We start from the raw sequence: 24,934 nt of genomic DNA on the forward strand, positions 1-24,934 counted from the left end.
TATATATATATATATATATATATATATATATATATATATATATATATATATATATATATATATATATATATATATGACGCCCTGTATCTTGATGGGGGACACACGAGTCATTACTTTCAAGGCCTACGATCTTTTGTTTCCGGCGTGGCGGCGATCAGCCCACTGGATGGATGCGTGACGCTCATGATCATTTTTATCACAGTGTTGGTTCTTTTTCAAAGGTATTTTTTTTTCCATGCGTATGCTACCTTATTAGTATATTTTCTAAGGTCAAGTGATAAGTTTAGAATTGAAATTTAAAGTCAGCATATGTTTTAATCGCAAATGTTAAACATCTGTTGATACTACTAATATTTGAAATATGGCTTGATGCTGGTAATATGGGCTACCCTATCAGGTGCAAATATGGGCTACTTTACCAGGTGGTAATATGGGCTTCAGCCATCAGTAAGAAGACAAGTAACAGTGGTCGGAAGAGAGCTGGGGCGTGTCTCCTAACAGTAAAACCTGACAATAAGTCACTAAACGAATCTCTAAAGAAATCAAAGGGGAGAAACCGAAGAAGAGTTTAGATTTTTTATTCAAGAAAGAGCAGACCAAAAAAAAAGCTCCAATAAAAAATAAACAAGTTGGTAATAAAGTGTATACAGAAGATTCAGACAGTGAACCTGGTGCAGGTATTTTACAGGACGGTGACAGTGAAACAGTGAGATAGAAATTAATGTTGAGACACAAAAGCCAGGAGATGAAGATGCTGCCTGCCTTTTCTGACAGGATATTCTCTTCCCAAATGAACACCACTGATGTTTTTCACTGTGTTAATACAGTTTCTCGAAAGGATATTCTCTGATGACAGAAGAGGTGAATTGTTGGTTTACTGTATGATGTGTTCACTGTGGGCACACAATGAATGTGCAGGAGCTGAGATGGATGCATAAGTGTGTGACTATTGTAAATAATATGTTAAAAAGCTTTTTTTTTTTCTTTTCTTTTAATATTACAAAATAATACCGAAACATTTTATTACAATACTAAAAGAGGAATAAGTTTTCCTTCATCTGTGATTACTTATGGCTGTGTATGAAAAAAAAAATCAGTGAAGGGTACCTGTGGCATTCAGTTTCTTCACCCTTAACCCTTTTATATGTACCATTAAATATATCTTATATAGGCAGCCCGTATTTGCACCACCATTTAACAAACAGTGATTTTGAGTAATTGAATAAAAAAGGATTTGGACAGAAAAATATAATGATTATTAAGGACGTTGCATGCTTAGCGTATAATAAACATAACATATTTTGTAATGCAGATCATATTTTCTTTAACCGCCGTTAAAACTCAAAGATATCTGAAGAAAAAAATGGTAGCCCATATCTGCACTATTTTCTCTATATATATATATATATATATATATATATATATATATATATATATATATATATATATATATATATATATATATATATATATATATATATATATATATATATATATATATATATATATATATATATATATATATATATATATATATATATATATATATATATATATATATATATATATATATATATATATATATATATATATATATATATATATATATATATATATTCAATTATGTAAGAAGGTTTGTAAGAGCGTGTTTGTCACCGCGTAGGTGGGGGAGATTCAGTCAACATTGAGCCGTATCAGCATCAGCATTACTTGGCCGTTATCTGTGGGCTGGTTGAGCCACAGTTGACAGGAGCCAGGTTTGAGGCAGTCTGGCGGGACACATTGAACCGTCAGCATGGCGGATTACGTGTGTGGTGGACGCCTCCTGGCCCTTCTGGGGCTCGTCCTTCTTGTTTTTCCACTGGACGCCATTATTACCGATGAAGTAGAGGGAGAAGAGTTTATGAAGGAGCTGGACACCAGGTAAAGTAATAGCAGTGTTGGGAAGGTGATGCGTACCATGTACGGTGCTTGGGAACAACTGATTTCTTGCCCTCGCGGCTCTTACAGTATTGTCTTATCTGGGTGCCATGTTTTGTCTCTCTCTTTGACTTTGCTCTCGCCTTTCTCAGTATGTATCCCTCTGTTTGCCTACATGTGTCTGTCTGTGAGGCTGTCGTGTCTTCCTGTTTGTCTGACTGTATGTCCGTCGGTTTGCTTGTCCGTTTTTATGTTTGCGTCTTGCTATTTCAGCCTGTCTGTCTGTAAATCCCTTTTTTTATAGTTGTGGTTCTTAAACCCATGGTCGGCACCCAAATGAGGGTCACGAGAGTGTTTCTTAGGGTCGCTGGAGGGTCCTGAAAAAGCCATAATTATACTTTTATCATACTATAAAAGTCGATTTTTAAATCACAGTCAGGTCAAATTTATTTTTTCAGTAATGTATTTGAGTTACTTCAGTAAGACAGCATGAAGATTTTCCTAAACACTTACTACGAAAGTAGCGTTGTAATAAAGCACCCGATACACGCCGAGCAGACAGCGAGGAGGCGGAGGAGAAAATCTTAAATATCTGAAAGTATAGCATGAAAATAATTGTACATAAATGCTACATGTTCACGCGGTTAGAGTTGCCAGGCAAGGTCAAGACTGTATTTAGGGTCGCAATCAAAAAAAGTTTGAAAAGAACAGTTTTACGTATAGCAATCGAGTCAGCTCTAGGTAAAGAAAACAAAAGTAAGATACAGAAAATCCCATTATGTCACTTCTCAAAACCGAAAAGTGGAACATTCTAAGTCAAAATGCAAAACTGATTGGAGAGGTGTTTGATACCCTTTTTTTTTTTTTGAGGCGTTCAAGTCGCAGGATGAAATACAGATGGAGGAAGACTGTTCCAAAGTTTACCAGTGAAAAGGATGAATGGATAGTGGTTAACTCTTGCATAAGAGATTTGGACAGTCGAGGGGTGAGCTGGAATAGTTTATTTTTTATTTTTTTTACAGCACGGAGAGCAACTCAAGGGCAACACGAAGAAAATGTAGAAAAAAGCTCGCTAACTATTGCTCCCATATAGCGAAAAGTATAGTGTCCAAAAGAGAGGTCAATTTCGGGTGGAGAGGTGTCTTGATACACTATTCTTGAAAGCGGTCAAGTCACAGGCAGGAGGAAATACAGACGAAGGAAGGCGATTCCATAGTTTACCAGTGAAGGGAATGAAAGAATGGAGATGCTGGTTAACTCTTGCATAAAGGGTTTGGACAGTATAGGGATGAGTTTGAGTAGAAAGTCGTGTGCAGCGTGGCCCGGGTGGGGTGGGGTGGGGGGAGGCATGCACGTTTGTCCAAGAGAGCTGTATGAGTTGAGCCCCCACACACGTGAGATGCGTACTCCATACGAGGACGAGGGCGGACAAGGCCCTTATATTATATATATATATATATATATATATATATATATATATATATATATATATATATATATATATATATATATATATATATATATATATATATATATATATATATATATATATATATAATATATTATATTATATGGAAGCATCTGTGCGGGGGAGAAGAACTGGCGGAGACGATACTGAACGCCAACCTCGAGGAAGCTGATTTAGTGAGAGAGGAGATGTAAAGTTTCCAGTTGTGATTTTGAGCTAAGGATAGACCGAGGATGTTTAGTGTTGAAGAAGGTGACAGCTGAGTGTTGTCGAAGAATAAGGGATAGGTGTTGGGAAGATTGTGTCGAGTTGATAGATGGAGAAATTGGGTATTTGAGGCATTGAAGGACACAAGGTTTCTTTTATCCCAATCGGAAATGATAGCAAGGTCTGAGGTTAAGCGTTCTGCAGCCTCCAGTCTAGAGTCTTGTAATCCCTGTTGAGAGGGTCTTCTGTTGAAAGAAGTTGGATACTGCAGAGTGGAGTCGTCAGCGTATGAGTGGATAGGACAGTTTGTTATGGAAAAAAGACCATTGATGAATAACAGGAAGAGAGTGGGTGATAGGACAGAGCCCTGTGGAACACCACTGTTGATAGGTTTAGGGGAAGAACAGTGACCGCCTACCACAGCGGAGATAGAACGGCCGGAAAGGAAATTGGAGATAAAGGAACAGAGAGAAGGATAGACTCCGAAAGAGGGCAGTTTAGAAAGCAAAGAGTTGTACCAGACTCTGTCGAAGGCTTTCGATATGTCTAGCGCAACTGAGAAAGTTTCACCGAAACGGCTAAGAGAGGATGACCAAGAGTCAGTTAAAAGAGCAAGAAGATCGCCAGTAGAACGCCCCTTGCTTAACCCATACTGGCGATCAGATAGAAGATCAGAAGTGGAAAGGTGCTTTTGAATCTTCCGGTTAAGGATTGATTCAAAAGCTTTAGATAGACAGGAAAGTAAAGCTATAGGGCGGTAGTTTGAGGAATTGGAACGGTCACCCTTCTTAGGCACAGACTGTATGAAGGCATACTTCCAGCAGGAAGGAAAGGCAGATGTTGACAGGCAGAGGCGAAAGAGTTTGACCAGGCAGGGTGTCAGCACGGAAGCACAGTTTTTAAGGACAATAGGAGGCACTCCATTAGGTCCAAAAGTCTTCTGAGAGTTGAAGCCAGAGAGGGCATAGAAAACATCAGTCTTAAGAATTTTAATAACAGGGATAAAGGAATCAGAGGGGGGATGAGTAAGAGGAATATACCCAGAATCGTCCAGAGTGGAGTTTTTACAGAAAGTATGGAAGAGTTCAGCCTAAGAGATAGATGAGACGGCAGTGCTGCCGTCAGGGTTAAGGAGAGGTGGGAAAGATGAAGAAGTGAAATTGTGCAGCAAGACAACAGAAGGGATGGAGGCATGCATTTATCAAGTTCAAAACAGTTAAAATGAAAATAGCAGTAAGAAACAGAAAGCTGCAACATTGCGGCAGAATATAAGAGGTAGCAGAGTCAGTGAACGGAGGATAGCTGACGAGGCGAAACGCCTTTGTTAAAATGGGTTGTGAGTGTGGGGCTCCCCCACATATAAGATACATACTCCATGCATCCAAGCGCGGACAATGCCCTTGTATATGAATAGCATTTGGGCGGGGGAAAAAAGTGGTTGAGACGATACAGAACGCTAAACCTCGAGGAAGCTGATTTAGCAAGAGATGATACGAGGCGGTGGCTGAGTCGACAGAGTGACGGCGCCGCGTTCAGGAGGACGCAAGTTCAATCCCCGCCCGGTGCCACCAAGCTGGGATTTTTCAGCCGCCGCCGAGTGGCTTAAAACTACCCACATGCTGTCCAGAAGACCACCTATCAACCCGGACTCTAGATTCTAGGATTAAAGATGAGCTCCGGGATGGCAGCATGAGCCAATGCAAGATGGCGCCACTATAAACACTCGCCTGCGCCAGAACGGGCTGGGCCGACCATTAGGCTCCACCGGGAAGAAGCCTTGGGCCGACCATCATGCCCCACCGGGAAGAAGCCTACCGGCGCAATAGGCCATGGCGTATAAAAATAAAAAAAATTATAAAGTTTTGAGTTAGGGATAGATCAATTATGTTTGGTGTAGAGAATAAGGTGACAGCTGTGTGCTTTCAAAGAACAGGGGATAGATGTTTAGAAGATTGTGCCGAACTGTCAGGTGGAGAAATTTAGTTTTTGAGGCATTGAAGGACACTAAGTTCTTTCTCCCACATCCAAAAGTGATAGTAAGGTCAGAAGTTTAGCGTTTTATAACATCTAGTGCAGTGGTTCCCAACCTTTTTCTCAGGCGCCCCCAATCATGCACCTCTAGACATGCCCGCGACCCCACTAGTTTAGTTGTATATGTGTTATTATAATAACACCATGTTTGATATTTTGAGGTCTTGGCGACCCCAGGAAAAACGGTTGGTGATCCCAGGGTTGGGAAACGGGGATCTAGTGTTTTTTTGCGTGTAAGTCACTGGCAACGGCTAAGACATCAACCCCCCCCCCGGGCAACACAATCCCCCGACTGACACCCGGCACCCAGCGGGCGTTTACCGCGTGGATAGTCACAAGACTGCAATGAGCTTGAAAGACAAAATGAATAAATAAATAAATAAATAGATAAAGAAATAACAAAAAAAAAAAATGGATAAATAAATAAAGAAAAAATAAATAAGTAAAATGAAAAAAAAAAAAATCCTATTTACCTCTGCTACGAAAGTGTTACTAATCCAGTTCGGGAGGAAGTAATGAATGTCAGAAAAATAACAGACGGAAAACAATGAGGAGCGTGATGGTGTTGGCGCTTTTTTCTGGACATTTCCACAAAGGAGTTTTTTTTCATGACTGCCCTGACGCACTTTGTCCTGCACATTGATGGTGCAAACTTCGCGACCTTAAATGCTCGGACTGGGTTATTATGACCCGGAAAAAAAAAAAAAAATAGGTATACCGACTTCATTGTCCATGACTTCGTCTCAAACCAGCTACCGAGGGAATGTAAAAAAAATGAAAGAAAAAGAAAAAGGAAAAAAGAGCGAGCTTTCTCCACATACTATATACATTTGGGAACGGGCCGCCGCGATAACCATTGCACGTCAGAGTGAAGTGAAGTAGCTAACCCTGAAAGTCAGCACCCACTTCTTGAAAAAGTACCTTACAGTCTGTAATTTAAGGAGCGTGCTTTTACAAACCACTATTTTGACGCCACCGTTGTGTAGTGGTTAGTATGCCTTGTTACGAATCCGCGGGCCCAGGTTCGATCCCGGCCTGGGACAGTCGTCGCTCAGCTCACCCAGATCTTCGTTCTTCCTTTCGGTCTGGTCGATAAATGGATACCTGGGGGAAACGCGGGGAAGATAAACTGTGATCACCCGGACGCATATTCCCGAACCCTATTACTGTTCAGCACCGGGCGAAATCAGAACCAATCAACGCTCGCAGAGTGCGGGGGTGCTGGGCTGCTGCTCTTGGATGTGCCTCTTGGTAGGCGGAGGGTCAAGTCCGACAAGGTGGGTACAATGCCTCCTGAAACAGTAACTTCTCTCTAAGTACGGAGTCCAAAGCCAATCTGCCTCCTCTGTGCAGTACGAGGTTGACACAAACACAGGATGTTGTGAGTGCACCACAGGAGAAAATGGCTCTGTGTTAAGGCACCGAGTTGCCTGTGCTGAACTGAGCATGATACAATCCATAACACAAGAAGTTAAATAACACATAAAATATTTACAACGGTTGATGCAAGGGAACTGACAGCACCTGTTAGTAACAGAGATCATAATTGGAGTGGCCGCGTGCGCCTCATTATCCTCTTCACGTGCGAGTGGAGGCGTCGGGGCATGTACGTTAACCCGCTCGGCACCGTGTGGGGGCGTGTGGCACTTCCCAGAGATTGGCTCTCCGCATCCCTAAGAGACAACCATTAAAATATTTAGACTGCCGTAACACTCGCTTAGTTTTATGATTCTGATTAAAGCAGGATTCTCATTTATAATTGCCATGAGTTGCTGGGTGAATAAAGTGTGTCATTTTCGTCCGTGAGACGGTGAGACCTTATTTCCTTGACTGATTCCAGGGTTTGGGTTGGCTTGAGCATGAGTAATATGTAATCTATTGGGAAATTACTCATGGTTGGGTTTGCTTATATCTGAGCATGAATAAATATATAATCTACAGTGCAACCACTCATTCACGAGCGCCGCCCCCTGTCACTCCATATGGTCACTTATTTTGCATAACAATAAACAAGAATTATAAGGAGTCCGCATAAGGCCACGCATCTTACACCAAGCAGCTCCTAAGAACCAGTTTAACATTTATTTAACCTTCATTTGAAACTTTCAATCATATTCACACTAACCTTACTGCTGGTAAGTTTATTCCATCATCTATTACCCTATACAGTGTATATGGATATCTCATTATGCCTGTCCCCTTTAAAATGACTTTATCTAACTTGTACCCATTACTTCGGGCCCCAAACTCTTCATTCAGTTTAAGTACTTTATCAGTATCACTCATGATAATATCTTTACCTATATAGTTATCTCCATCAGGTCACCCCGAACTCCACGTCTTTCCAACGAATACAGTTGAAACTGTGTCTTAGTACTTAATATTCGGGCCTGACATGCCAGAAAAGATACTCTGGTGAGTGTTCCTTCTCAACACTCACCATCAAAAGCAGATAGCTCCATCAGAATAGGTAAAATAAAATAGGTAAAGTGGGGTATACGCTCTAGCTGCGCGTGGCCGCGGTGCTCATCTCTGTGGCATTGGCCCTCGAGCTTGTGGTGGGTAAGAACTCTTTACCCCGGGACACAGGGCCAGGGTGACATTCAAGTTAGCACAGTTTACCTTCCCCAGGTTTACGCAGGTACTCATTTATCAACCAGTCCGAAAAGGAGGATGAACAGGTGGGTGAGCTGCACGCCGACTGCCCGGGCCGGGATTCGTAGCTAGGCATGGTAACCACTTCACCATGGGGAAAGAAGCACATAGAACAATCTGAGAACGATAAGCTGTAAAAATAAAATACTATCCCAATCTGTTTCTAGCAAGGCTTTGCGACCCCCCAGCCACATCTTGACCCCCCAAGGCGTCGCGACTCACCGGTTGGCAACCCCTGCCACAACCTCCGCGGGGCGAGGCGGCGCCTGGTGTGTGTTGGTGACAAAGTTTGAGGACTTTACTGTGAGGGACACATACGTGGCTCCTTGAGAATTATGCTCGGAAAATTATCTTGAACAAACACATTATTCTATTAACTTCATGGCTGAAGATATTTCTATAACTGAATTCTCAAACAAAACTTTTTGTTGTTGTTGTGAATGGTAACTACTGCTTACTAATATTTTATATCATATGACGCATTTTTACGAAATCTGTCGATGCTTGTACAAACAATGCCTTCCACTGTTAAAATCTTTGCTGGAAATCAGGCAAAGAATTTATCATGCCTGAAAATATTTGTTTATAATCTAAAAAATCTAAGAAGTGAGAACTTTCTACCAGGGGCAGATCCAGGTGTCCATTATAGAGTCTCACGGAGTTAGAACGATGATAGTTATTCTTTGTATTTTGTTTATATTGTACTGAGTAACCTCGTAGTGCTTATTTGCCGGAACGTAAGGCAGCCTGGCAGATAATAAAGAAACTCAATAATCCCTATGGAAAAAAAATCCTTCACTGTGAAAGAGTGAAAAGATACTTGTCCCTCCCCCACATCTGTTGACCCTTTTTTCGGTGAGGCATTAGCTCTATGGCCCTCCCTCTCATGGATCTACCCGTGACTTTTCCATAGTTTAATCCATCTTAAGTGGGGCAACTCGTAATGTAAGCTGTCAAGAGGAATCCAATAAATCGTCATTTGGAATCCAGGGAACCTCGTACTTCAGCAGTTAAGGTTTAGCCAAGCCCTTAAGTTTACTCTTGAACTGACTAACCTTCAACCAAGATCTCTGGACAGTTGTTGTTTACGAGTATTTAGCTTTGAGTGGGTGTTTGGGGGTCAAGGTCAGTGAAATTCAGTGTAGGATAAATATCTATACTTATATGAATTGCAACCACTTCGTCTCGATGTTATCTCTTCCTTTTTTTTTTTTTTTTTTTTTTTGCTTCATACACAATCACATGATGAAATCTTAATGGTGATTTCATAATATCGAACTGAAGAAAATGAAAGGTCGATGTTGGGGGTGTGTGCTGCGACAATCTTTTACGAGCACTCGACTGGGTGATGATAAAGAGTGATTGGGTGAGTCAGCCTCGGTAAACAACCAGTCCAAGATGACTGACGGTTTACTCCTCTCGTCAACTGGTGATATCAACTACTTACTTCTATCAGACTGCATGATCATCGCTCACGCTTAATTAACAACCATAAGAAAACAATACGTGGTGATCAAAAGTTTTCCCTTCTCGTCAATATTCGATATCAACTACGTGCTTGCTTCTAGAAAACAAGTGCATGGTGGTTAACGGTTTAATCTTCTCCTCAACCCTCAATATCAACTACTTGCCTCTAAAAAAATGCATCTTCTCGGTCGTATCACTTACAGGAGGCGAACAAATAATATAGAAAACTGTTAAGTAGGCTGAGAGTCTTCCCAGAGGTGCATGTCATGTGCATTCTTATCTTGCATTTTTATTCCAAGTTATCACTCGCATGACAAATTACAGTTCAAAATTTTCAACAGTTTGCTAATTCAGGTAATTCTGCTTCACATCTATATTTTTATGAGCTTTTAAAGGACATATCCATTGGACAATATTAAATATGCATCCATTATCTGCTTAACTTTATACCTACGAAGGTCCATGTTGGACTTTGGATTTCCGCGAGTACATACCACCACCAACAGAGACTATTAAAATAGCAAGGACACATTTTCCTGGAGGTTGTCCCTGTCCGCTGACCGCTATCTCCTCCATCTAAATGTTCACTAGGTCAGTTTCAGCGTAATGGTGGCCGCATAACAACTGTCACTTAGGTTTAGGACAGACCACCTAGTTTGGCCCTTAGGGCCTGTGTGGTCTGGTTATCTATGTAATTCTATGTAATTCATGATATTTCTATTATTTTTTTCTGTGTGACGGCAGGCACGGTAAACAGTTCCAACGATTCTAGGAACTGTTGATCATGACGATGATTTATTGTTCATATTGATGACAAACTCATGGGAAAAATTTCGAATTGATTTATGTTATTAAACTTGGCTCTAGAAGAAAGTTGCACATTGTTTGTATTGCTGATCATTGTGGTATCATGTCTGTTCGCCGTGGGAAGTAGTGCTTCTATATGAGGCGACATAGTACCAGGGAGGTGGTCTTTGTTACGTATTATATTCGTTACTTATCATGTCTGTTCACGACGAAAGGTTCTAATACGGTGCACCATAGTGAGACGGCCTTTAAATTGTTCCGTCTGGGCCGGTAAAAGGTCTGGGCTGTGTAGAGCGAGGACGTCGTTTTGAATCAGTGTTTCCAGCGACCAGCTTATTAAACACTACTGTGTTACATGATTTCAAATAGGATATCAATACTACACTCATCAAAACTTCAATTATCTTCTGCCTCCAACAGTGGGACGTGTTAGCCAGTGACCCATTGCTCAGCGTCGGAGCAGACAGTGATAGGAGACTCCTGGAGGGAGCCTCACAACGAGCCCTCCCAGGATGTCGTGTGCAAAATAAATTTCGATATTCTGAAGACTTGCAAACGACGATATTAGCAGTATAAAACACTACAGCGATGGCATGTATTTATATGTGCTACAGTTATGGTATTCATTGATGCTTTAGATTTTATTAAATTATGTTAAGTGGCTATTATGAAAATTTAATGGATAGGCGTAAACTGCGTTTCTTTATCTATTTTTTTATTGCACGGGAGGGAGACCAAGAGCAACATACTGCTCCAGTACCAAAGAAAGTATACAGAAAAAAGATACTGAAAGATAAGTATTAATTTGGTTATAGCGATGTTTTGACGCTCTTCTCTTCAGAGTTTTATTTGTCGGGATTGGAAATGAAGACAGAGGAAGGCAATTCTAGACTTTACCAGTGAAAGTGAGAACAGAAAGAAGCTAAAGGTTAATTCTTGCAGTGAACGCATCTATGTCTTTGTCTCCGCAGGTACAGCCAAGAGTGCAACTTGGAGATGGTCGCTCGGTGGGACTACATCACGGACGTCACCGATCCGGACAAGGAGACGGCGGCGGTGAGTTATCATGTTTTTGATTTATCTGAGAGTTATCTTTGCCCTGGCTAAGAAGGAGAAAGAAGAGGAGGAGGAGTAACGAAAGACAGCTCTCAACTTGATACAAGTGGTTCCCACCTCACAGCTTATCGATTGTCTTTCCCTCCAGGTGTCTCAGCGATAGCGAGAGTTTTTGTCTATTTTTATCAGGCATGTTGACGTAATGTTCTCTCTCTCTCTCTCTCTCTCTCTCTCTCTCTCTCTCTCTCTCTCTCTCTCTCTCTCTCTCTCTCTCTCTCTCTCTCTCTCTCTCTCTCTCTCTCTCTCTCTCTCTCTCTCTCTCTCCATCCCTCTCCTTCCCTCCCCTCCCCTCCCCCCCTTCTAAACACCATCATAAGGGCAGGAGAGAGCCATGGATTGGTCACTATGAGCTCCACATGGATAGATTGATATATAGACATGTAGTTTATCGATTACAAAATACAACATACTATTGTCTGTTCACTTAAGTCCGACCCAAGCTGACAACATAAACCTAAGCGTGTTTGCAAGCTGAGTGCTGATTGGCTACTGCTATGGCTTCCAAGTTTTCTTTAACCTCTGTTTGTGTTTGTCTCACGCAGCACTTTCTGTTAATCTGCACTGTGCTTACGAACACGCTTAGGTTTATGTTGTCAGCTTGGGTCAGACTTAAGTGAACAGACTTTAGTTCTTTATAATCAGATTTTTTTGCTATCATAGTCCGTAAAACTCACTTATATATAAACAAATAAACAAGTAGATAAGCAAATAAGCAGAAAACAGAGAGCACACATTTCGCTAAGTTTTGTTAACTACATACTACTAATATGCCCTGCGGCTCTACAGTTACCACAACTTAAGTTTCATGGGATGCGCAAACCAGGGAGCAAGGATAAGGGGGCTCATAGTTTTCACTCGCCTGAAACGAAACCTGACTCTGTGGCAATGAGTCCGTTCACAACTTAATGTCCCTCGAGCAAGTTTGAGTCTTAAATAGCATCCATGACAGCAACAATATTAAACACACAACACCAATAGTTGAGTTGTTAAAAGCTCTGTGCCGCCAGGCTTCGCGGCGTGACAGGTGGAGGGTCGAGCCACGCTCAGTTTGGGATTTTCCCTTTGACAAGGAGTGGTTACTCTCCCCCTTGAGCAAGGGGGATGGGGTGTGTGGTGTGTGAAGGTTCCAACAGTACCTAGAGATCGACTATAATGAGCCTTGCTCTAATTGGGAGGTTATTTGCTGGCGTTGATGAGTCCAGCTCGTGATCAGGCTGTGGCGGTGAATTACACACACACACACACACACACACACACACACACACACACACACACACATACAAGCACTAAATTTCAAGTAATTGGGAAAATTGGACGAGTGAAATGGACTTTAATATCATTACTTTATCTTGTAAATGTCATTACCTTATCTTTCAAATGGTGTCTAAATAGCCCCCTTCATGACCACTTAAATTTACTTTTGACGCACATACTGATATATTTGTTCTGCCCCTGTACTGTCTCCCTTGCCGTTAGTAAAAGTCATGAAGCACAAAACAGCCTAACCCCCGCAGAACGCCGCGGCGGTGCGCTACTTGAACTTCAAGGGCGAGGCGGCCGTCAACTGCACGGAGTACGCCTACGATGGATTCACCGACGTGGAGTTGTACCGCCGCTTCAGGTTCCTCAGCAAGCAGGGCCCGGGCGCGCTGGACCAGGCGGAGTTGACGGAGGTAAGTGTATTTCCTCCTTCCTACGACTTGAACTCTTTCAGCTTGTTTTCGCCATCTTCTATGTCCCTCTAAAGTCTAAACCAATGGTTCTTAACCTGGGGGGCGTCATTCATTTCTAGAGGGGGGCGCTATCCCTAGGGAAAACTAGGTATTTCTCTAATTATATTTATTATTCTCCTAACAAGATCGTGGGCTAATATTGAGAAGTTTATGAGAAAATGCAAAAGTATTACCTTAACTTAAGTTTCCTATAGTCTGCTTAGGGCTTACCATTTTCTTTAAAATCTGTGAGGAAATTATATTCATCGATGCAAGGGGTGTGTGGAGGGAAGGATCGATTCCTAGAGGGGGCGTGGTTATAAAAGGTTAAGAATTAACCACTGCTCTAAACATAACTGTTCGTTATGGGTATATTTTTTTCTTATTGTTTTTGCCACCGGCCTGTACCCTGTACCGTAAAAGAAAAGGAGGTAAGAGCACCATGCACCTGCCCGCTGGTCTCATCTTTGGTTCATCGAGTAATTATTCTTGCATTTACAAGTAACGGAGGCAAGGAATACCTCTAGCACTTGCCTGCCCACTGGCTTATCTCTGCTCGGAAAAGTTACCACTCCTTCGTGTACATTCAACGAGGCACCTGCATGTCCTCGCCTCTGCTTTCTAAGCGTATCTTTCTGTCATGCACCGTCATGAAAAAAAAAAAAATTGCTAATAATGCTTGCTCCTTCCTGCCCGTTCTCCTTGTCAATCCTCGCCTAGTCGCCGGAAGTTCTGGTCATAGCTCTCGAGGCGCTGCACGCGAAAGCGAATTCATTGAGACTTCATGACTCCTTGGCCAATACCAAGGCTCCAGATACTTTTAAAAGGATCTGGATGAAACAGGATACTGGATGAAACAGTATAGTCTAATGTGGTTTAGTTGTCGTGCAGAACAAAGGTGGATAACATCCACAAGTCTTCCATCAAATTAACTTGACCCGTGGTGTTATGGATTCGGTCAGCACGAGTGTATGACCCTGTCGGTACCTATGATAGAGGGAAATATTTGGCTCTTCAAGTCGTTTGTGTTCACTGTCGTGCTTACTATGACTGAGACAACGACAACAAATTGTGACTTGTAGAGGCGGATTGACTTCTGAATACAACTTATTTATCAGTTCTCTTGATTCTCATTTTTGTATTTATTTTACATAAAGAAATGTTGCATATAGGCCATTAAATGTATATGTAGTGTCATAATTCTTAAAAGATCTCTTTTTTTCATCTTATTCATAATAAATGAAGATTGTTTTATATAGAACATATAATTGTGAACATATTAAAAAGGCGTCTCCTCTTTCATATTCCTGCAGTACAAAGACCTTCAGGCGAAAATGGAGACTATCTACAGCACCGCCACCGTCTGTGACTTCACCAACCCGAATAATTGTGACCTCACCCTGGAGCCCGGTAAGGCCTTGGAAACCTTTAATTAAAGCAACTCAGAGCAGACATAAGTAACGTGCTGAGGCGCCTAGAAACTTTAGGTAAAGCAACTTTGAACACACAAAAATAACACCAGTAACATCACGGCAGCGACTATAAATAAAGTCACCTGCTCCGCTAACGGGCTGGGGTCGTCCAAGATGCCCCTCAAGTGAACCTATTGGCGCTACAGGCAACACTTAAAAAAAAGATTATGGAAAGGCGCCTAGAAACCTTATGTAACGCTGCCCAAAACACATAAATTAGATGTCTAGAAACACTTTGTAACGCAGCCCAAATCAGTCTCTCTCTCTCTCTCTCTCTCTCTCTCTCTCATCAGTAACACGTGGACGACAAATGCCAGTTCTTATGCATAGCCTTCACTCCATCTCTTGCGTTCCAGACATCGAGGCCATCATGGCGTCCTCGCAGAACTGGGACGAGCTGAAGTACTACTGGGAGGAGTGGCGGGATAACACGGGCAAGCTGATGCGGGAGGACTACGTGCGCTTTGTTGAACTCTCCAACAAAGCTGCCAAGCTGGACGGTCGGTGACACCCCATCGCCTCCTTCCTTTCGTTGTTTCCTTATCGGAGCTGCCAGATCTGAACATATGCTTTCTTCACCAACTGCACTTTTCTTCACCAGTTTTTCTCTTAAGAATGTATACTTAGTAATTTTTTTTTTTTTTTTACAACAAAGAAGACAGCTCAAGGGCACAAAAAAGGAAACAATAATAAAAAAAGCCCGCTACTCGCTGCTCCTACAAAAAAGAATCAAAAGAGGTGGCCGAAAGAGAGATCAATGTTATGTATACGTACAAAAGAAAAGAAAATCTCCTAGTAGATAATAAGCAGCATCTTGTGCGTTTTCAGGCTCCTCAGGTTAGCTAGCTTTTACATGTGAATTAGCAGCGAAGTGCTTATTTTTAGGCGGTGCAAGTTGCCTTTTTTTTTTTCAAGAGGGAAGTAGGTATCAATGCACCTCTGGAACGAAATGTGACAATTCCTTGGTATCTCCTTCACTTCTCATTATACGTAGAAGCGGCACGTCTTGCCCATTTAACCCGGTAGCAGCGGGGATCATGTTTCTTAATGGTCCCTCCAATCGAGAAAAATGAGAAAAAATCACCCCTCACACAAACCATTTCATAATATGTATATCAAAGCATTTGTGATCAGATTATGTATCATCTATTTTGGGGGGTTTATATCATGGTACAAATTTGGCCCGTCGCTGCTACACGGTAAAGCCACAAATTTGGCCCGTCGCTGCTACACGGTAAAGCCACAAATTTAAGCCACAAATTTGGCCCGTCCCTGCTACACGGTAAAGCCACAAATTTGGCCCGTCCCTGCTACACGGTAAAGCCACAAATTTGGCCCGTCCCTGCTACACGGTAAAGCCACAAATTTGGCCCGTCCCTGCTACACGGTAAAGCCACAAATTTGGCCCGTCGCTGCTACACGGTAAAGCCACAAATTTGGCCCGTCGCTGCTACACGGTAAAGCCACAAATTTGGCCCGTCGCTGCTACCAGGTTAAGCATGAGGCATAAATGTACACAAAGCTTGCACTTGGAGTTCTTTGTTATCCACACATCTTTCATACTCAGGGGGGTATTCTCAGACTCCTTCGCCTCTCACATCAGCTATTTTCAAAGGCCAAAAAGGAGATCAGTCGGGTTCTCATGAGTGCTTTATTAGGTTCAAGGTACAACAGAAAGGTCAAACTACCAGAAAGGTTATAGAACTATCATTGGAAATGCCCCAAACTCCTACGAAAGCCTTGTCAAATATGTGAGGTTGGGCGCCGAAATGTTTAAGAATATGGCCACTAGACCAAATCATACTTAAAACTCTTGAAAACTACAACACCATGACAATAACATCAGAAACAACATTAGCAATAATACGAATCTCCTCTGAACCACACCATGATACTTGAACACACTGATGCGCGGGCCAGGTATACAACAGAATAATATCATATTGTTCAAATCTGGCTCGCTTGACTTCATGTTGCACTGCAGATTACGACATTTAGACCTTATACTGAAAAATTTTCTTCACTAGATATAGTTAACCATTATAGTATAAATTGAGGTCAGCAATGAACGCCTCGCTGTAAGGAGAGGGCTGACTCAACATTTAATTGTAGCCTGCGAATATATAAATGTTTAAGATATTGCATGAAATAAATTAATCCTGTGCAGGGTTTCCGGACACGGGCTACTACTGGCTCAACGGCTACACCGTGGACCAGCGAGAGGCTGATGCCTACACCGGCGGCCAGACACTTGACCAAGACCAATTCAAGGATATGCTGGACACCGTGTGGGGCCAGGTGAGACTTGGTTCTCTTATTAGTTTGTATTTCTAGGTTGAAGATTTGTGAAAGATTTGTCATTAGTTGTGTTTTTTTTCGTATCAGCTTACTGAGATCTGAATGAAGGAAGCCATATTATTTAAGAATGAACAATTAGATACAGATCGTAGTAAGGATGATATATATATATATATATATATATATATATATATATATATATATATATATATATATATATATATATATATATATATATATATATATATATATATATATATATATATATATATATATATATATATATATATATATATATATATATATATTTTTTTCCTTACTGCTGCATCTCGACTTGATTAATGTATAAGTAGTTTCTGATTATTTGGGAACATGTTTGAAAATTCATTTGTGTACTGAAATGCAACACTTAAACATTACTTTTATCTTTCTGGTAAAACAAAGATTAAGATTTTGATAGTTTTCATTAATCACCAGCGTGTGATTATAACGAGATCATTTTTTTATGTATGTACAATTGTACATGTGTAGTTACGTTTAAATTTGTACGTTCGTTGTCACTCACACAAGTATGTTATCGATGTTGCAGGTGTCTGACAGTCTCTATAAGAAGCTTCACGCCTACGTCAGGATGCGTCTGCAGGAGGTTTACCCTGGCAAGATTGATCCAACGGGACCCATTCCCTCCCACATCCTTGGTAAGGCCTCCCCTCCCCTCCATGTCTTAGGGAAAAATAGCCATGATTATTGCATCTAGTAATAAGGAATAGGAAAAAGGAATAGGAACTAGAAATAAGGAATAGTAAAGCCTCCCTTTTTACTTGTTTATTTATCTATTTATTTATTTAGTTTTAACGCGTCATATTTTCTTCGTTCCCTTTACTTACCTTGATCATAATGTTCGGCATCATAATCGTATAGGCCTGGAGGCTGCTCCACCAGGACTAATTCATCACTTCAACAGTCTGTCCTTGGGGTTAGAGCACTTGAGAATAAGGGACAACCTTTGGCGGGATCAAACGATCAACCCTTAGTGAAACAACTTAGGATAAGACCACAAGTACAGTTCTCATTGTCTCGTTACTCTTTTTGTTGTCAGACATTAGGCCAATGTGAGAAAAATCACAATATTTAAGACTTGAACCGCTCCGCAATATCCTTGTAGTATGGAATTAGTTTATTTTCCATCTTGATAAAATTGTATTCTCTTGTTTAGGATACTATTCCAGATGATTTTCCATTTGATATGGATAATTACCATTTACTTTAAGTTACATCCCATGACGATAGTTGTCTATAGTTCTGGTGAAGCGATTTAGATTGTGATACTAACATTAGTAAGGAACAAGCTGATGTTCCACTCATACCATGCCGAAAGGAAAATACTTATGATTACAAAAAGTATCAGTACAAGGATATCCGTCACTCTTCCCCTACTGACATCATGTGGTCTCGGGCTGATGATGTTAGCGCTTAACACTAGGCCTGCTTATGTTCCTATGATACTATGCCGGCCACAAACAGTTTATTTCTGCAAAAGTTAACAGTGTAGCATTTTGTGCCAATCTTCATTCATAGACAAATCAGCACTAGCTGAAAATATTAACTAACAGAAAAAACACCTTATATCACAATGACACTATGACGAGTAAAATAAATAAATAAATAGCTAAATGAATGAAAAAAATAATATAAAAATAATTAAATAATCAACTGATATATATATATATATATATATATATATATATATATATATATATATATATATATATATATATATATATATATATATATATATATATATATATAATAAAACGTATGAGTACACCATTAGTTCTCCCTGCTCAAGTAAGCAGCAAGTGTGTATAATCTGACAATGCTGTAGTTTAATTGAGTCAGTTCCAATCACGTGACTACTTGTATGAGTCTAATGATGATATGCGTTCCTCTACCCTCACAGATAATGCATAGGCGCAAAATCATGATGCACCGTTTACCAGTGAATCAGTATATGCTCCCCTTTTTACCCTAGCGAGCAGAAACAACAAGGATTACGAATACTTAATGGAGTAATATCTGCATCTAACTCTTCCCGCACAGGCAACGTGCGGACACAGAATGATCCATTTTAATGTTTAATAAAAGCCATTTTTTATTCCATTTGTATGACACCTGGAAAAAACAAGGAAACCACTCAATATTACAAAGAAACTACCGACGTAATGACATTCACTCCCCTTCTCGCACAGGCAACATGTGGGCGCAGAGCTGGACTAATATCGCGAGTTTCGTCATGCCATTCCCCGACCTGCCAGACTTTGACGTCACCGACAGCATGCAGGCGAACGTGAGTGATGCTCGTCATTGTGCTGTTTGTGTGGAATGCCTTACCACTCTGGAGGAAAATTGTGCTGGAGATTTGACAGCACATTGATAGGATATTTTGTGACAATCGCCTCCGTGGTCTAGTGGTCGGCGTGCCTGGCTTCTACTCAGCGGGCCCGGGTTCGAATCCCGGCCCGGGCAGTCGGCGTACAGCTCACCAAGCTGTTCATCCTCCCTCTCGGGTTGGTCGATAAATGGGTACCTGGGGGAACCTGGGGAAGGTAAACTGTGGTAACCCGGATGTCACACTGGCCCTGTGTCCCGGGGTAGGCTAATGGGCTCCCTCCCACCACAGGCTCAAGGGCCAATGTTGCGGAGATGAGCACCGAGGCTACGCGCTGCTACAGCGTATGCCCCCAACTTTACCTTTAATTTACCTTACCGCAATTTTTTCTTCTTCTGGCAAGTGAATCCAAACCCATTTCATTCTCGTGCTCGGTAGGTGTTATTAAATTTGAAACGGTGTTGTTTCTTGACATAAAAGGTTATACAATTTGGTTATGTAGTTATTATAGTTATATAGTTAACTGTATTTTATACGTATTTAGTTTAGCTAGTGTAAGTCTCATCAGCATCTTTTTCTGATGTGTTCTGTCAAGTGTTCGCCTGTATTGTGACAAACCATTGGTAAGATAATGGCATTGGTGGAAAATAGGACACTCAGGTAAGGTGGAAACGGAGAGGAGGGATTACATGAACAGCTAATTGCTCCTAATACTCGCGCGGAGAATAAAAGTAAAACAGAAGAAGAAAAAAAAAAGGTTTGCATGATCACATCAAATTCATCCCAAGGTTTATGAACGAGAACTCTTGTATCACTTTATCACTTCGAAGCATCACTTCCCTTAGCAGAGTCGTGGACAGCATTCCTTCTGCTGAATGTTCACCTCTCTATGTCAAATTTTCAAGACGGAAGTAAACTCATGTAACAAAACTCCAGTGTAAGGTAATACAATTTATATCACACACTATGGTCTGCCCAAGAGGAAGTGTTGAGTGATGCATTGCAGATTGTTGACAGCGTCGTGTTGTAGGGACGGATAGGCTATCACGCAAATGTTCGAGGCTCGATCCTCACCACTTGATTTATACAAATATTTATAAACCTAAGTGGAACGAGAGTAAATGCAATGTTTGTTTTTATAATCGTGGTGCACTGAATCAATTTAGGTGGGGCTTACCCCATTATCGTACGACATTGTTGGTAAATAAGAATTTTGAGCAGTCTGAATTATGTTCACACTTTGATTTTGTGCCATTATTTCTCGTTGATGAATTGCCATCGATCATAAACAACTAGGAAATGTCTACAATCGCAGAGCCATTAAATATTTTGAAGCATTCAAAAGTTTTCCCTCGTAAGTGACGTTATTAAAAAAAAGAACCTGCTTAATATACCAGCTATTCTTCATAAGGTTTGTTTTGAAAGGAAGAAATCATCGTTATTGCCCTACGTTTAGCACCTTTTAATTCAGCAATATCCTGCGCTTGGTGGGGAGATCAAAACTGTGCCCCGTGTTCTAAATGGGGTCTGACTAAATTTTTGTATAGTGGTATAGTATTACATGTTTGGTCTTGAATGGGATGTTTCATTTGAAGAAGCCCAACATTCGGTTCATCGCTGCGTTAATGAGACTGAGATAATATAAGATTCGATAGTCTTGAAGTCATAAGATGTAAGAACTGTTGGGCGAGAAGGACTATAGTGAAACCAAATTGTCGAGTCCGTTTTGGCGTTGGCTCCCGCGGGTCCATTTCTCCTCTCTGCTTTGCCACACAGTCTCAACACCTATTTTTACTCTAAGACTATAGCTGTTAACGCGGCTTGTCTATGGTCTTGCAGGGCTGGGATATCATGAGGATGTTCGAAGCGGCAGAGGACTTCTTCACGAGCGTCGGGCTGTTCCCCATGACGCAGGTGTTCTGGGACCGCAGCGTCATCAACCAGACGGCCTGGGGCAAGACCATCGTGTGCCACGCCTCCGCCGAGGACTTTTGCCTCGGGCCAGATGGTGACGACTACAGGTGTGTTGTGGTTGTTGTAATTCTTCTTCTTCTTCTTTTTCTTTTTCTTCTTTTTTTTTTCTTCTTCTTCTTTTTCTTCTTCTTCTTTTTCTTCTTCTTCTTCTTCTTCTACTTCTTTTTCTTCTTTTTCTTTTACTTCTTTCTTCTTCTTCTTTTTCGTCTTTTTCTTCCTTTTCTTATTATTGTTATTGTTACTGTTATTATCATTATTATTATTATTATTATTATTATTATTATTATTATTATTATTATTATTATTATTATTATTATCATCATCATCATCATTATTATTGCTCCTGTTGTTTGGGTCCTCCGCACACACAATCAGGACCCCCGCTATGAGGAAGGGTGTGTGTTGATAGCGGAGAGTCTTGAGATCTAATAGTTACTTTCCGTATGTTATTTGTTTTTAGTTCTGAGATGTTATTCGCTTTATTGATGAATATAATTGTTTTTCCATTTTCCCCTATTAATGTCTTCTTACTGGTTCCTTCTGCCTTTCCTTCAGTCACTCCGTCTGCACATGTTTCTATGAGTTTCATATGCCATTCACTGTATCCTTGAATATAGTTTCCCCATATTCATTATCTTTTCATCTTAGTTTTGTTATTTTTCACGCCCCCCCCCCTGACATACCTTACCCTAGCTTGTCTGCCGTTTCCCTCCTTCACCTTTGTTTCCATCTCGTTGGCCAGGATCAAGATGTGCACAGAGGTCAACATGGATGACCTGGTCACCGTGCACCACGAGATGGGTCACATTGAGTACTTCATGGCCTACAAGAACCTGCCACACGTTTTCAGGGAGTCTGCCAACCCAGGTTATTTTCTTAAACTTATTGAAAAAATCCATTACTTTATCCCATATATATATATATATATATATATATATATATATATATATATATATATATATATATATATATATATATATATATATATATATATATATATATATATATATATATATATATATATATATATATATATATATATATATATATATATATATATATATATATATATATATATATATATATATATATATATATATATATATATATATATATATATATATATGTTGTATTAAGTTTTCTATTATGTTTATTATTTGCACATTCTGTTCGCCGCTGAGGATCAGCAGCGCTTCACTGTTTGTCACTCAACGTCTTTTTCTTAGTGAATGACATTCTCGCATTTATTCAGTGTACGCCGTTGCTGCATCTTTATTTTTTAATAGTTTCCACTTTCATAACTTACATTTTTATCAATTCTCTCACGTTTCTTTTTCATGTATTGCAGATTCAACTTTTGTATTTTTTTGAGTGGATGTCACTCGTCTGTATTTGTTATTCTCTTTTCACTACTCCAGGTTTCCACGAGGCCATTGGGGACTTGATAGCCCTGTCAGTGTCAACGCCGCAGCACCTCGAGAACATCCTGGGCCTGACGCCGGGCCGCCACGCCGCCGCCAGGGATGCCAGGTACACCGAGGATGAGATGCGGGACCTCAACTTCCTCATGAGAATGGCGCTCGAAAAGGTACGTCAAGCCTCCCACCACCGCATCATATGTTCGTCATGGTTATAGGTTGATAATGAAGGATCTGTAGGCTATATATTTACTGTTAAAAAGATGTACAGGCTGTCAGAGAGAGAGAGAGAGAGAGAGAGAGAGAATTTTTTGCATCGTTGTCACTGTTACCCAGTTTTTACCTTTATGAGTTGTCGGGAATCGGAAGGCCAAGTAAACTCTAACAGCACTTTGAGTTTATTTATTCATTTATATATATTTTAGTCATCGTTGTCCTTGTCATATAAGTATTGTCTGTGATTTGTTGACGGTGTACTGAGAGCGTCTCGAGTTTAATCTGAAATCAATTGATCGTTTGTGTTCGTATATTATAGTACGGTGATATCAAGTTTTCTGGGTATAAAAAAGAAATACTGAAGAATTCGTTTCCCCACTCTGAAAAATTATGAACCATGCACATAAACATAAATCCCAGCCTGGGTCTTCATCATGGTCTGAAGCTATTCTTGAACATCCTCAGATTGCCTTCCTGCCCTTCGGTTATCTGATCGATGAGTACCGTTGGGGTGTGTTCGATGGCTCCATCCCAACCACGGAGCTCAACGCTGGCTGGTGGGACCTTCGCGAGACGCTGCAGGGCGTGTCTCCCCCGGAGGGCACTCGTGGAGAGGAGTTCTTTGACCCCGGCGCCAAGTACCACGTCCCTGCCAACGTGCCGTACATCAGGTATGACTCGCGTGTGCTTCCATCAGTCTTTATCTTTTTTTTCTCATAACTTTAATGTGAAAACCCGAAACCCGGATAAACACGCTAAAAGACATTAATCGAGCCACGGGGCATCCTTTGGCTTGACGCTAGTGTGTGCCTCCCATCTTAGGCCTAGGAGCCCAGGTGAAATCCCGGGCGGAGTGTTGGGAAAAAAAAATCTCTAGTATATTAATTTCTCATATGCCTCGAGAAGTGAAAACACTCCCCGCAACACTTAGAGTCAGACTTTGATAAGAGAATGCTGGACAGCAGTTGGAAAGTGCTCGGTCACTGAACGATGGCTGAAAATACCGACAGCGGCACCATGGAAACTAGTATATATTTTTAGGCATTTCATTACAGAGTAAATGTTACCTACTCTGTACCTAGATACTGAAAAAAATATATATTTGTAGTGTTTGGGGTAGTATTAGAGGTGAAGAGTGTTTGAAAAATATTTTGCATACTTCGCTCTTTTCTACCTTTTTTTGTTCAACATAAATTGCTCACCATCCCTGGCAGCTTCACGTTCTTCACTATTCTTTATGTGGGTGTGCTACAAGTGTATCTTCTTCCAGGTACTTTGTGAGCTTCATCGTTCAGTTCCAGTTCCATGCGAGGCTATGCGAGGCTGCAGGACACACTGGGCCACTCCACAGCTGTGACATCTACGGCAACCCTGAGGCGGGCGCCATCCTCCGGTGAGGGCTGAGAAGGGACTGTTTTGTACTGGGCAGGGAAAGTAGGCTACACTTCGCTTGTGGCGTGAACATTGGGGTTTGGGGAAGATTTCTGTGCCTTGGTATCGTAGTCCATAAAAACGGTAGGCCACAACAGCAAGTCTTCTGATGAATTGATCTGACCCTTGAGAGTATGGCTTACTCAGTAGCTACTCAGCACCAGTACATAGTGTTGTCGGTGACAGTACTTGTTTTCTTATGCTTCCTGTCTTCATGAGTGTCAGTAAATCATCAGTACTGACTCGCAGTGGTGGGCACCGCTAACCGAAAAGTTAGCTTCGCAAACTGGTAATCCACTAACTAAAAAGTTATCTTCGCTTACTCTTAGCGCTAAACTGATGAAGAAATTAGT

General features: G+C 41.0%; 1 protein-coding gene across 1 annotated transcript in view; it reads left to right on the plus strand.

Annotated features, from left to right (window-relative positions):
• Positions 1-1,721: 1,721 nt before the first annotated feature.
• LOC127006147 (angiotensin-converting enzyme-like) overlaps positions 1,722-24,934 on the plus strand; it is a 38,146-nt gene continuing 14,933 nt past the window's right edge. Inside the window, exons 1-13 of the mRNA XM_050875680.1 lie at positions 1,722-1,923; positions 11,527-11,611; positions 13,186-13,344; positions 14,697-14,793; positions 15,212-15,355; positions 17,023-17,153; positions 17,743-17,851; positions 19,403-19,500; positions 21,382-21,563; positions 22,259-22,383; positions 22,935-23,104; positions 23,616-23,821; positions 24,421-24,543. Of these exons, the coding sequence (XP_050731637.1) occupies positions 1,796-1,923; positions 11,527-11,611; positions 13,186-13,344; positions 14,697-14,793; positions 15,212-15,355; positions 17,023-17,153; positions 17,743-17,851; positions 19,403-19,500; positions 21,382-21,563; positions 22,259-22,383; positions 22,935-23,104; positions 23,616-23,821; positions 24,421-24,543 (1,757 nt within the window). The 5' untranslated portion in view covers positions 1,722-1,795. The remainder of the gene's footprint in view (positions 1,924-11,526; positions 11,612-13,185; positions 13,345-14,696; positions 14,794-15,211; positions 15,356-17,022; positions 17,154-17,742; positions 17,852-19,402; positions 19,501-21,381; positions 21,564-22,258; positions 22,384-22,934; positions 23,105-23,615; positions 23,822-24,420; positions 24,544-24,934) is intronic.

This window comes from Eriocheir sinensis, chromosome 32 (genome assembly GCF_024679095.1).
Source record: "Eriocheir sinensis breed Jianghai 21 chromosome 32, ASM2467909v1, whole genome shotgun sequence".
Lineage (NCBI taxonomy): Eukaryota > Metazoa > Arthropoda > Malacostraca > Decapoda > Varunidae > Eriocheir > Eriocheir sinensis.